Below are 13,696 nucleotides of genomic sequence, written 5' to 3' on the forward strand. Positions count from 1 at the left end.
TTAAGTAGGTACTAGAACTGATGACCCAATTAAGTGCATATTTAGGTGAAATCTCTTAAATATATTTACAGAAATTTTCTAGCATTGACTTTCAAATATATATTCTCAAGTTTTAAACCTTATCTCAAATACATAAACAAAACAATATGTATTATCAATATACAATATGTACTATCTAGAACATCTGAAAAGTGCAAACACACTGTAACAATACAGTGCAGATAGTCTGACTCCACCCAGGGCAGGGGAAAGATTTGTAGCAGGTTCAGCACAGTCATTTGTCCTTCCCAAGCAGGGCTCTCAGCACCACTGGGTCAGCAGGATCACCCTGTGGGCACCTCAACTCTACGTGCTAGGAACTGACCCCCCTCACTCACACCATCCAATTCAAGGCTCCTGCTGAAAAAAAGACATGTTGAGAGGCACGGATGATGACAATAGGTGGATGGATGATATCTGGTTTTCTGACAAACTTGTCATTATCTCTGTCCCAGTCAGTGGGGGAATGCAGAATTGATCATTCTAATGTGGGTGCAGGATATTTTTCTAAATGGAAGTTTTAGTTGATTGGGTTCCAGTAATTAATAGTCTGGCTAATATCTATTTCAGGATTCTGATTAGGGGAGTGCCCTACCCATAGAGGGGCAGGAGTGTAGGCCACAATAATACCTGATTTAATTAAGAGCTTATCTTCACTTAACAATTTGAAATTCTATTCTCTTCATTACAACTAAATGTGTCTTTCAGTTATGATCTTAAAAACTGGCACATTTTCAGGACTTTCCTGGCTTTTATATTTCCTTGTTTCCTAAAATTCAGTTGAAGAATACTTTTTTTTTTGACACATTTCAACAGGAAATGTGCTGCAAAGTGAATAACATGGAACTTCTGCAGGGTTCTCAGCACCACTGGGTCAGCAGGAGCACGCTGTAGGTGATCCCTCTTTCCCACCCCACAAATCCCTGATGAAGACACAACAAAATGTAAACTTTGGAAAGCCTGTCCTCAAAGGTTCAATTCCAGAAATATGTAAAAGAGACCTCTTGGCCACTGTAGTCCTTCTTGCTAGAACCAAGCTGGCCTGTGCTAGAAGAGCCTTGGACATCAAGAGCCTAGGACATCAAAGCAGAACTTCCTGGTGCCCGCTCTGACTCACTTTCGGTTAGGAAGGGGGGCAGGAAGAGTAGGCCTTTTCAGTACCCTCTAAGGCACTAACCTGAACATAAGAGATACGGCTGCAAAGGCGTCCACACAGGTAGGGCTCCTGTTGGTTTTAGTTGGGTTTTAAAAAATATTTTTTCTTAAGATGTTAATAAAAAGTAGAAAATAAAAATTTACATTTCATTAGAATAAGACATTATCATGGATGCCATCTACCATGATACGCTCCCTCTCCCTCAACTCCCTGAAACAGGACCCCGCCCTGTTATTTAAGTAAATCCAAAACTTTTTCTGTAAGGGCCACAGGTTGATGCATGAAATAATTACCATTTCTTTTTCATAAAAGATATCTACAAAATGGACCCCAACCAGGGAGGCCTCCTTTAGCTAAACTCTTATCAATCAGGATTAACATGTGCTCATGTAGGTGCTCCATCTCAGCGCCGCAGGCTGCGTCCTGAGCCCTCAGGCTCGGTTAAGGAGAGTGGTCCTACAGGTGGGTATGGAAAACAGAAATGGTTAGGCAGGAAGAGACTTGTTGGCAAGCGCCTATCTCTGAGCAGGTGGAGGGCAGGGCCATGCTTTGGCTTTAAGAGAGCCAGGGCTGCGATTCCAAGCAGCAGCCACCAAAGGAGGAGTAAGGGATGCTCAAACCGCGTCCTTAGCCTCTCCCCATCTCACAGCAGTTTTATGCTGGAACCCCTGCAAGTGGCAGAGTTTCCTCTATCTGATATGGGTGGACATGCCCTTGGCCTCCTGCTGCAAGAGGCAGAATCCATGATGCCTTCCTCCCCTTTCTCTTCCTGTGCCCCCCGCTTCCCATCAGCAAAGACTTGGCGTAGGGCTGCGCCAGGGGTGCATAGCTGTTCCACGAGTTCTCCTACCTGAGGGTCTTCCAGCTGTCCTTTTCCATGTGGTTCTCAGGACCTTCACTCTCAAAGGAGGCCATGAAGAGAGCTGAGTGACAGTAAAGCCCCTCAGAACCAAAGCATCAGGCTGTCTGATGTTCACACCCAGTTGTCCCTCCTGCTCACACTCTCCTCTCCAAGGGGCAGTTGGGCCCAGAAGGGATATTTTAGATCAAGGGGACAGTGACCTCGGGCCTGGGTTCATACACAGGTCTCTGACCCCTGTCTGACCCATGGGGCACAATGTTGTCAGGCTACTTCATGGACGCCTAGGAGTTTCCTAATTTCCACAGCACCTGCCCTTGTCTGCATTCTAGTTCGCTTGAGAGGGCCTAGGAGCCCAATCCTCTCTTCTGTCTTTACCCTTCCTCTGTTATCTTCCCATGACCCATACCCACTGCACACTCACCCCATGATCAGAGCTGATCCTGTGCAAAGTGGGATAAGAAATAGGCCGCCCCAGGGTGGCTATGGAGGCCCAGGGCCCAGGAGGGGCTGTGGGCACTGCGGCTCTGGAAAGGCATCCTTACCTTCTTCACTGTAGACGGGTGCTGTGAGCAGGTAGTTCTGGAGCTTCTTGTCCTTCTCAAAAGGACATTCCACCTGTGTCCATGTGATGAAGTCATGGATTTGTCTGGAAATTTCCCGAAATTTCTGTGTGTGAAGAAAAATCAATGGATATCCATTTGCCACCTTAACTTTCTCAGATCCTGAGGGCCAGGGTCATGGGTAGATTCTGGTCTAGGTGACTGCTTACTTCATAGGAGCCAATCAGTTGGGGCTGTAGTCTTACTTGGCTGGTCCCATGTGGGCAGACTTCTCAAGACAATGAGTGTGAGCACTTTGTGAAGCATAATGCCGGTAGGTTTCCCTGGGATGCTCTGTCTTGCCCTCTGCCAGGCTATTAAGCTATAGTAGTGTCTGTCCCTCTCTAGGAAGCTCCGATCTGAAGTAGGCATCCTGACCATACCTACCAGAGTACACCAACCAACAGCTCTTAGTGGCTATGTGAAAATCCACGCTCTTTCTTACCCCTCACCTGCGTATGGACAGAAAGCTTGGCTGCCATCAGGACTCCCATGTTCATCACAACCACCTGTGCACCTCAGCCCACTGCCCCTGTCAGAAGCCCTTAGCCCCTAAGCATGTCCTTCATCTCCACAGAGAATCCTTTGCTCCCTCATCTCTCAGCACGTCCCTTGGGGGAACAAAATGAGCTCCTACGGGTAGCTCCTTCTCTGGCCCGTGTTAGGGTCAGCATTACAACCGGGGTGCTAGCTAAATACAGAGTTCCAATCGCTCGAAGCTTGGGAACTAGAACATTCATCCCGCAAGGGAAGTGGCTGAAGTTGCATTTTCCCATCAAAAAAGCCTCTGTGGCTTAGGAAGCCCTGCCCTGGAGCTTTGGGGCCCTGTGGTAAACAGAGGGACTGGATGCGAATGTACTGCAGCTAAATCCTCTACGCTTATAATCCCAGGTCGAGAAAGCTGGTGGGAGAAAACCCTCACAGCTATGAGATATAAATAAATCCCAATAAACATTCTCGTGACTGGACATGGTCCCTCCAATAACCCCACATAAACTCATAAATGAGCTACCATATAAGATGAATCATTCATGTGTCTGGCCATTGCCTGTGCCTGGAGGTTATCTGTAGATAAAAGCAATCAGGTTCTATAGCCAATCAACCATAAATGTAGCAAACCTCTGGGGAGGGCTCAGTGGGGTCAAGAAGATGACTTGCCTCATTGCTTGTTTATTGTTATTCGCTTATGACTTTGTAATACGTTAGCTAAATGACGTGTATGCTTTATGAAAGATCTGTAATCCCTCTTGGAAAACACATTCTCTCTCTCAGTCCTGACATGGAATGAGGAGCCCCCGTGCCCCACTGTCTGTCTTTAATATTTATTTCCCACAATTGCAAAGTTGCTCTTGAGGACCGATTTGAGCATTTGGATCCCCCTCACCCAAGCAGGTCCCAAGGGGCCTTCTGAGCTCCACAGCCAGGGCTCCAAAAACCCTTTGGCAAGACATGACCAAGCGCTTAGCTTAAGACACTATAATACGTAGGTCTCTGTGCTGCGTATCTGGGACAACCCTCTGGTCCCCGGGAGGCGAGCTTACCTTGAAGTTCACCTGCCCACTGGGCAGGCGGTTAGGGTGGATTTTGCGCAGGAAGTAAATGTCCTTCACAAAGAGATTGAACACAGGGATAACAATCTTCTCTCTGTCGCTGTGTGCCGTCTGAGACCTTTGCGTGGCCCCCTGCAGGGCGGTTCGGTAGTTACAGAAGTTACTGGATGGATCCATGTGGTGCTGTGACAAGGTACATAGGCAGACACTGCATGAGACCAGATGGGCCACCTCAGGGCTCTGTTCCCTTTGTCCTCTGTCACATATGCTTAGGGCAACTCCTTTGCAGAACTGGAGACAACTGGTGAGAGTCACTGTCACTGAGGACAGCCCCACACTGTCACCAGGGAAGCCTTTTTCTGTCCCCACCCTTAACCTGTAAGGGAGTATAAGTGGAGAAAAAGTCCAGGGGCTGAGCACCAGGCCCAGAGGCTTCCAGAGCCAGCCCAGTACTTTCCAAGAAGGCTCTGCAGGAAGCATCCCAGCCCACACCTCTCCTGTCCTGCTGCAACCTGCATCTCAACCTTCCTTTATTCCTCTATCCTGTCCAACACTTCCCAAGCCTGACAAGCTCCACAAGACAAAGATGTTTACAGAAAACGGATTCAGTTGTCCAATATATCTGGGCCGTGCTGCAAATGAACTCTGCCAGCCACTGGCTGAACCAGGTTCAGGAGTTATGAGATTTCCAGCCAGAGGAAGGCCCGTGGATGGCTTAGATCTAGGGCCTGTGGCTCGACTATGTGACAGCCCTGTATTACCCTCACTATGCAGCTTCTTTTGCATGATTCTGGTTTCTAGCGAAGTTTAAGTGCCAGGAAAAGCTTAAATAATACTGCAGTGGGTTATGAATTGGCCTGCTAGTCAGAAGGTCAGCAGTGTGAATCGACCAGTTGCATGAAAAAGATGAGGCTTGCTACTGGGGCAGTTCTACTCTGTCTCATAGGGCAGCTAATAGAAACGACGTGGTGGTAGTGGGTATGAAGAAAGGCATCAACAGGTAAATATACCTATAGTTCTGCACATACATGCTATATAGATGTACATCAGGCAGCAGGTGCCAACAGGCAAGCATGGTGGGAAAGCCCACCCTTACCACCAGGAGGAGCCCCTTCTCTGGTCAGTGCAGGATGCGGTGGAACTGCATAGGGCTGTGGTGGTATCTACCTCTAGGACGTCAAACTTGGCCGTCTTGACTTTGGACCATGTTTTCTTCAGCCGAGCCACAGGACTGAGGTTCATGCCAGCTGTGGGGACAGCAGGGTGGGGTCAGGGTAGGAGGGGCAGGCCTGCTCAAACAGGATGGGGTGGGACGGCCATGACGCGTGGGCACTCACAGATGATGGCCATCATGGAGTTGAAGTTCCCAATGTTGAAGCATTCCCTGGCCACCTCAATGAAGAACTCCACCATGCGCGTCCGCTGCTTCTTTTTAACCACCTGAGGGAGCCAGCAGTGAGCAGGGCTTTTCCATCCCACAGGGGTGCGCTGAGCAGGAAGCCCTCACCTTGGCACGTAGCTTTGGAGGCTATTCAGCAGGATAAGAGAGGCAGGGCAGGCGGGGGTGGGGTGGGAGGATGCAGACGACATAAGGGGAAGATGCTGCCCATTCCCAAGGCATGTTGTGAAGCTACAAGAAACATGACACAGGGTAGCAGATCTTGTTGGGCATAGAGCAAGACTGAGTTGGACAATGCCTCCCATTATCACTGGGAGGCCGGTACTGCCAGGACCTGGTAGTGGGAACTAAACCTATTCACGTTTATAGTTTTATCCTATCACTGGAGCTGGACAGGATTCAGAACCCAGGTAGGCTGAGCGGGCATGGAGGTGGAACTCCCTGGCATGCATCGTGCGCTGGCATACCCGGCACACCTCAGTGGCCACCAGCATGCTGAGGCAGTTGAACCAGTTGTCGTAGGCCTCCAGGCTGTAGATCCTGGTCTGATCTCCTTGGCACTGCAGGGAGACGTCAGGTCATATGGAGCCACGACTTGCTAGCCCCAAGAGCAAGAACCACATGGCCTGGCCTGAGGGAATTGGGTAAGGTAGGTTGGACACGTTTCCAAGGCTGGCCTAGCTCAACCTATTCACAGGGAAGCCAGAGAACACTTACCTGTTCCTTGGATTTCCCAGCCAAGGTGTAAGATGAAATGCTAAGCTAGACCCCTTCCTCCAACCTAAGCCCAATGCCAACCTCCAGCTATACACCCATGCCCACCCTGAATAGAGGCATCGGGACACAGAATTGCACTCACCCTTTGGTTATCCAGGGAGTCTCTGTGGCTGAGGATCTGCATCAGGTCCTCTGGGTGGATGCTGTGGACCTGCTCCTAGGGGTGGCAAGGAGTGATAAATCTTGGTGATAAGAAGCCCACACACCATGGGCAGGTCAGACACACCAGAGAGGGACAATTCTGGGGCCACGTGGGTGCTTCATTCAGAACAGCAAAGAAGCCATCAGGTATGAGGCTCAGCTACTTCTTGCGGGAACCATGCCTCCACAGTTGAGGGCCCTGGGCTTCTGCTGGGTGCTACCACGTGAACCATGGGTGTCTGAGAGGCTCTCTTCTGGGAGAGGAAGGGACAGAGCTGTGATAGGAATGTAGTTGTTGGAAGTCTGTCTCTCTCTTGTAAACCCCCTTAGCTATCTTCCAGGTCCCTCCTCCCTCTGGAGGCCACTTTGATGGCCCTAGCCCATACCTTGAGATCAAAAGGACAGTGCGGGCTTAGCCCCTCCTACTTCCTGGGATGCTGTCTCTGCTCTGTCCCAGGCACGTGGGGCCAGGTCTGCTCAATGGGTTGTAACTTGACAGCCAGGCTTGACAGCCTGAGGGTCGAACTTGGGTACCATACTGAGAACAACACTAAAGTCTACCATATCCTGCCTGGGAAGCACACCCCACTCCCTGGACAGGTACACGTCTACACTGACCAGCTCAATGTGGGTGAGCTGCTGAGCCAGCACCAGCGGGTCGCAACACACACTCAGGATGTCCTTCTGGGTGGTCGGTGATTTAGTATTGAGCACAGCCCCTCTGTTCATGGCTAGGGGGTGAACCTTCTCCCAGATCTCCTGGAGCTGGCTCCGAGCTGCCAGGGACAGTAGCAGGTTCTGTGTCATTTGGGTCACAGCCTTGTTCACAGTGCTATTCTCCTGAGGGATCAGAGAGGATAGAAATGAGGCATCAGCATGAGCAGACCAGAAGTGTAGACAGCTGTTGAGGACACGTGCTGCCTGAGCTCACATACCCCTGTCCATACCCCAGGGTAGAAATAAAGCCACCACCTGCTGAGACATAACAGAGTAGGGCAGTACCCATCTTACACACAAAGGGGTACCCCCCAAATGGGGAAAAGCTCCACCCTTCATAGTAGTCATTCCCCCCCGCTAGGCGAGCATCCAGCAACTCACTCTGAGTTCGTGTACCTAGTGGTGTTGCCTGGGAAGGTTCTTTCTGGTCAAAGTGAATTATTTTCATAAAAGCAGTTTTGCTCGAACCTCGTTTTTTTTTTTTTGTGATGGCGGATTTAAGGGAACAGTGAGCGGCTGTGAAATTCTGTCTCCTGCTCGGGAAAGATGCCACGGAAACTGTTGTGATGCTGAACACAGCATGCAAGGACAGCGCTATGGAAAAACTCAAGTGTAGGAGTGGTTTTCTCCTTTCAAACAAGGTGAAATGTTGATTGATGACAAACCTTGTCCTGGATGTCCATCAACTTCCTGAAAGTGTGCAAATATTGACCAAATTCATGCACTTGTGCTCACAGACCAACGATGGACCATTGAAGAGATGGGGAAGTTATCTGAACTATCTTGGAGCTCAGTTCAGCTAATTTAATGGAAGATTGGGGAATGAGTAGGGGTCTTGTGAAATTTGTGCCTTAGATTCTGACTGAGCATCAGAAAAGAGCATCCCAGACTTTTCCCAAGGTCCTTACTGGTGACGAGACACGGTGCCGTTCTTATGACCCAAAACCAAACATCAATCAAGCCAGTGGAAGATGCCATCGTCACCTCACCCACAAAAAGCTCGTCAAGTGAAATCAAAGATCAAGATGATGCTCATTTGTTTTTGATATGAGGCAGATAGTGCCTTTGGAGTTTGTTCCACCAGGTCAGAGTGCTAATTGAGCTTTCTATTTAGAGGTTCTGAAATGATTGCATAACAATGTGTGACGAAAAATCCCTGATTTGTGGAAGATGGGGGACTGGTTTTGCCACCACAACAATGCACCTGCTCACGCAGCCATCGTCAGTGCGCCAGTTGTGGGGAACAAACAGCATGCCTTTCTTGCTTCATGCACCTGACTCACCTGACCTAGCTCCGTGTGAATTGTTTTTGTTTCCACAAATGTAGAGGGACATTAAAGGACAGATATTTAATGTAGAAGCGGTGAAGAAAAAATGAAGGAGGTGCTGTCAGCCATCCAAACAGATGAGTCTGAAAACCGTTTCCAAGAATGGAATCACAGATTTGACAAATGTTTTAAGTGTAATGGAGAGTACTTTGAAGGTGATAAGGTTGTTTTGTAACAAAAAATTAAATACATAAAAAATACATTAAAAATTCCACTTTTTTTAAAGATACCCTCTCATATGAGACCCTCTACCTCCAGAGTCTGCTGGGTGAGGGGCAGATAGCTACTCAGTGGAAGGAGTTGAGGGCAAAAGCAAGTGGGAATTCTAGGTCTGAAAGGTGTGGACTGGCCAGGGAGCTACTTCTCAATGCCCTCTTTCCTGCAGCAAGAGGAAGAGGAGGACTGCACCAAGACCCCAGGAAGGGCTTTCTCAAGAGCCTCTTCTAAGAGTCCTCAGCCCCCTGAACTGCCTTGGGTTTTCCCATGTTTGAGCACCGGGAGCTGCGGAGCAGGCCCAGAACCCATATTGCTGGTGGGCAGCCAGTGCAGGAAACCCTGACCCTGGAGGGTCAGAAGCAGACTTTGGTTTTTCTCTACTAGAGCCCTGAGAGTGAGCTCGGAACCAAGAGAGGGGATAGGCTTCTACTAACCTCGAGTGGTGTTCTCTATTCAAACTGGGGAGGCCCTCACCTTAGGGACAGGGTGTGAGAGGTAAGGAGGGATTCGCCTGGACAAACCCACATAGTCACCATGATGCCCCTTCCCACTGCCCCTTGGGCCCCCCATGGCCCACGCTTGCAGTGGTAAGTCCAGCCCCAGGGAATGGTAAGCCCAGAATCTCTTCGGATTTGGCACCCGTAGGGTGTCCTGTGAGAACAGGCCCCCACACTTGTACCCTCGTGCTCAAGAAAGCAGAGGACAGGTCTCACTCACCTCGTCACGTTGAGTAATGCAGTGAGTGATGGAGCGCAGCTCAGCCATGGCCTTTTCTCCCTGGAAGTCGCATGGGAAGGCCTCGGTCCACTCCTTCAGAAGCTGTACTATCTTGACTGAAAAGGATTTCAGCTTAGCCTGAGTAGAAAATGAACCCCAGGAATGACAAGATGGCAAGAGACGTGGCCCCCAGCCCCACCGCCTGACTCCCCGGGCAGGCACCCAGGCCACATCTGCAGCAATTGGCACTTTTGTCACCTTGGGCGTGCTTCGCGGCTGATTTCCCTTAGATCACCTCTTTTTCACACATAAATTCATTTTCAAAAGACCTGTTATTTACTACTACGATGGCATCGGAAACTAGTGTCATTTGCGGTGACTGGCAGTCCCCCCAAAGGACCCTTGGCGGCATGATGGGTTTCGGACTGGGCTGCTAATCGCAAGGTCAGCAGTTCAAAGATTCCAGTTGCCTCGTGGGAGAAAGTGTAGGCTTTGACTCCTGTAAAGAGTTAGTCTCGGGAAGCCACAGGGGCCGTTCTAGCCTGTCCTAGGGGGTCTCTGAGTCAGCATGGACTCGATAGCAGTGAGTCTGAGAAGTTACCCACAGCAAAGTACACAGGGAAAGCTGACTGGTGCCAATAAAGCTAGGCTCTTACTGGACACCAAGGAAGCAACATGGTGACCTCCTCAAATAAATAATCTGAGATCCTCCATGATCTGCCTATCTAGTCCAGGACTCTTGAGCATCTTGGATGTGGGAGAGCCACACTGGGCCTTTCCCAGTCTCAGGCTGCAGGTACTGGGAGAGAACTCACTTCTCACTAAGTGCCCTCTGGGCTACCTCAACCGTCTCCTACTCTCTGCGTCGTGTGTCCCACTGTCCACCCACTGCCCTTTCATGTCTTGAGGGTCTCCCTCTGCTCCCTGTGAGGAAGCAGGCCAGAAGTACAAGCCTATCACCATGGTCCTCACCGAAAGTGCTCCTGCTCCTGGGCAGTCTTTGTCCCTAGAGTGAATAATAAGGCGCCCTTCACACTCGAAGTTCATGGCTCCTGCTCTTCACCACTGGGGCCCCTCCAACTGCACTATATTCTTCCATGTCTCCTATGTCCCCTCAGTCCCCTGCTACTTTTAGATTTCTTTACCTTCTCTTCAGACTCCCTCAAGAGCACCTGTGTTGGCCCACATGTGTCGACTGGCAAAAGCATAAGGATGATCCCCGAGGACGCTTAGCTAGGCAGCAGTCTGAGTCTGCGGGATCTGTTCCCTCAGCCATGGCCTGGGCAGCCCCACCCAGTACCAGTTACTGTAAGGAGACTATATACAGGCCTCCTTTGCAAACCTTTATAGGGGAGGGAGGGTAGAATATTATCAGCAAACAGGGACAGGCCATACTCTGCTGCATCCAGGCCGCCTCTCGGTGCCTAGGGACAGTCCCCCTGTGGTGTGATGGCACAGTCCAGGGATGATCCAGACACAGGGATGTCCCCATCTACTGCAGCTAACTCATGAGATCAGTGGCCACTGTGGTGTTATGCCCTTCCTGGCTACCCAAACCTGGGAACCCACACAGAGGGACATCCATGCAATTGGCCTCATGTGGGCCACTGAGCACTCTCTCTAAGATGAGCGGGTGTCAGCTGGGTGTATTCCACTTGAAATCCAGTCTTAGTTGGCTGAGGGACAGGCCCCAGAGGCTTCTGTTCCATGATCTGTGCTCAGACCTCAGGTTTCAGGGGTCCCAGCATTGACAGGTACATGGGCAGTGTTGTCTGTTTGAGTCTTTACTGGGAAAGGAGTGGCCAGCTCAGAGCATACCCTCCATACCTTGGGGGCCTTCGCCATGCCAGAGACCCCAGCAGGGCCTCTCATCCTGTGAGCTACTCAGAACAGTCTCTGTTCTTAAGGTGAGCAAGAGGGTAGATGGAGAGGCAGATTGACCCTACCTGGTCAGGGCCCGCTTCCAGGTGCTGCCTTTGTGCCAAACAGAGCTTCCCTACTCGGGCCAGCAGGTCATGAGGTGGGATGAAGACTCGGGAACTCAGCAGAAAAGTGAAAATGTACGTCTTCTGGAGAAAGGACACAGAGAAAAGGCAAACCAGGGTCAGTGGTGGCGTGAGACACCACCCATATAGGTTCTTGCCACTGCTTCAGGTAGGCTGACCCCAGGCCAAAGCATGGCCTCACTGGCCCTTGTCTTTCACTGCAAAATGCCTCCCCCCCGCCGACTTTCTTCATTTTTACCTTGAAGACCCTCTCCTTCGTCTCCCGCCCACTTTACAGGCATAGCTGAAGCTTCACCTCCCCCTCCTGCAAAGCCTTCCTGACCAGTGCTCCTTTCCCAGCTGGGTGCTCCTCTCCTACGAGGTGAGTGCACCCAGCCTGAGGCTGTCATGTATTGCTCTGTTATTGAGGGCCTGCTCTCCCTCCCAATCCTAACAGGGGTTTCCAAGGCTGTGATGGTATTGTCAGCCCCATTGCTCAGCTTTGGCCTCATATGTCAAATCAGATGCAGCCTCTTTTCTGCCTTACCTCCATCCACTTGACCTCTCCTGGAAAGCAGCCCCCTGCTGGGTCCCATCCTTACATGCCCTAAGCATCTCCAAGGCCTATGAAAGGCAGCTCAGTATGCCACCTGGGCTCTCCACCAACCCAGGCTGGGCTCTGAGAGTTTGGGGATTAGATGGGTAGAGGGAGGTAAAGACAGATGGAGGGACAGGTGGACCAAAGGACACATAAATAGGCAGATACACACAGAGATTGTGAATGGATGGTTGGTACATGAACAAACAGATGAATGGATGATTGGGCAATACAAAGGCAAAACCTCAGAAGACCCAGAAAGGCAGAAAGAGAATTGGACATATTAATGTGGGCCAGTGGTTCCTGCAAATGAACTCCGCAACCCGGTGATTCCTCCTTCCTTCCCTGGAAAGCTCTGTCTGCCTAGCCTGGTGAGCCTTCCAGCAATGGTCGGCTCCGCAAAGGAAGCCAGCAGGCCACACTGCTCACATGGCTAAGAGACTGTGCTCAGAGGAAATGAAATGGAAGAGAAGCAGATCAGGAGCTCATCCCTCTGACCCAACCATGAAAACCATGTTCTTGTGAGGAAAAAGGGAAGAAAGGGGTGGGGTCCTCATTTGCTTTGTTGATGGCTGATCCTGCTTGTAGTAGGCACGTGCTCTGAAAGCACACTGTACCCATCTCTGCACAGGTGTGTAAATAGACCAGGGTTCTCCTGTCTACCTGGAGCCCTGTACTCCCCCATGACGCCGCACCGCAGCAGCACCTTGTGCACGGACACGTCTCCCGCTAGCCACAGCGGCCAGTGGGCATGCTGAGGCGTCACTGGACCTCCAGGGGCTGCTTTTACCCTGAAAACTCCTCTTTCCCCCCACACCCTGCCTGCAACTTAGGTCCCTGCTCCAGAGAGGTGGGAAGGATGGTCTGAGATCAGAATCCCAGAATTCTTTTCTGTACTTGCTGCGACCTGCCACTTTCTTGTGAGGTCTGCCCAGCATATCCCCTGGAGATTGCCACCCACTCCTCCAACCCCCTTGTGCATCACCCTCAACTCCAGCACTCACATCAGGGTAATAGTCCACCGTGGGGACCAGGTGTTCCATCAAGGCTTCAAGAGACCCTGAGATGAGGTGTCCATCTTGGAAGATGAGGTCTCCGGAGCCACTGTTGCTGCACTCCCCCATGTTGGGCTGTCCCTGTTCACTACAGCTGGGCGAGAATGCGCTGGAGAAGACAAATGTCTGGGGCATAGCTTCCTGGGAGAGAAGGAGGCTGTGAGATAGCAAAGCACCCCATGAGGCCTTCCTCCCAGAGCATTGTGGTACACAGGGGAAGTCCCCAGCAGGGCTATGGAAGAAGGGCCAGGGGTAGCTGGTGGAAGGTGGTAACAATGAGCTCGGGCAGAGGGCTGGCTCCTGGCTGGTTCAGCACCTGTTCTGTGCACATTACTTTATTGTAGGGCCTGATATACAGAGAGCCTGCTCTCAGAGGTAACCTCCAGTGGGAGAAGAGAGTTGATACAGAAAACAAAGGCAGTAGACCCACAGGTAGAGGATCAAGGCAGTCTGGGGGGGGGGGAGGGGTGGTAAATGTAATTTTTTGACAGGATTGACAGTTCCCTGTTATAAGAAAGGAACATTCTAGCAAAATAACAGCAAATGCAAAGGTCCTG

General features: G+C 50.7%; 1 protein-coding gene across 1 annotated transcript; it reads right to left on the reverse strand.

The window, feature by feature from the left end:
• Nucleotides 1–1,626: 1,626 nt before the first annotated feature.
• RASGEF1A (RasGEF domain family member 1A) lies at nucleotides 1,627–13,341 on the reverse strand. Its single transcript, XM_075548812.1, has 12 exons — nucleotides 13,089–13,341; nucleotides 11,448–11,570; nucleotides 9,502–9,639; nucleotides 7,142–7,363; nucleotides 6,465–6,539; nucleotides 6,073–6,165; nucleotides 5,544–5,646; nucleotides 5,374–5,453; nucleotides 4,198–4,389; nucleotides 2,600–2,723; nucleotides 2,046–2,118; nucleotides 1,627–1,651 (listed from the first exon to the last, which is right to left on the reverse strand). Exons 1-12 carry the CDS (start codon nucleotides 13,272–13,274, stop codon nucleotides 1,627–1,629), a joined length of 1,434 nt encoding a protein of 477 aa, XP_075404927.1. The 5' UTR covers nucleotides 13,275–13,341.
• Nucleotides 13,342–13,696: the final 355 nt, after the last annotated feature.

Source organism: Tenrec ecaudatus, chromosome 4 (assembly GCF_050624435.1).
Source record: "Tenrec ecaudatus isolate mTenEca1 chromosome 4, mTenEca1.hap1, whole genome shotgun sequence".
In the NCBI taxonomy this organism is placed as follows: domain Eukaryota; kingdom Metazoa; phylum Chordata; class Mammalia; order Afrosoricida; family Tenrecidae; genus Tenrec; species Tenrec ecaudatus.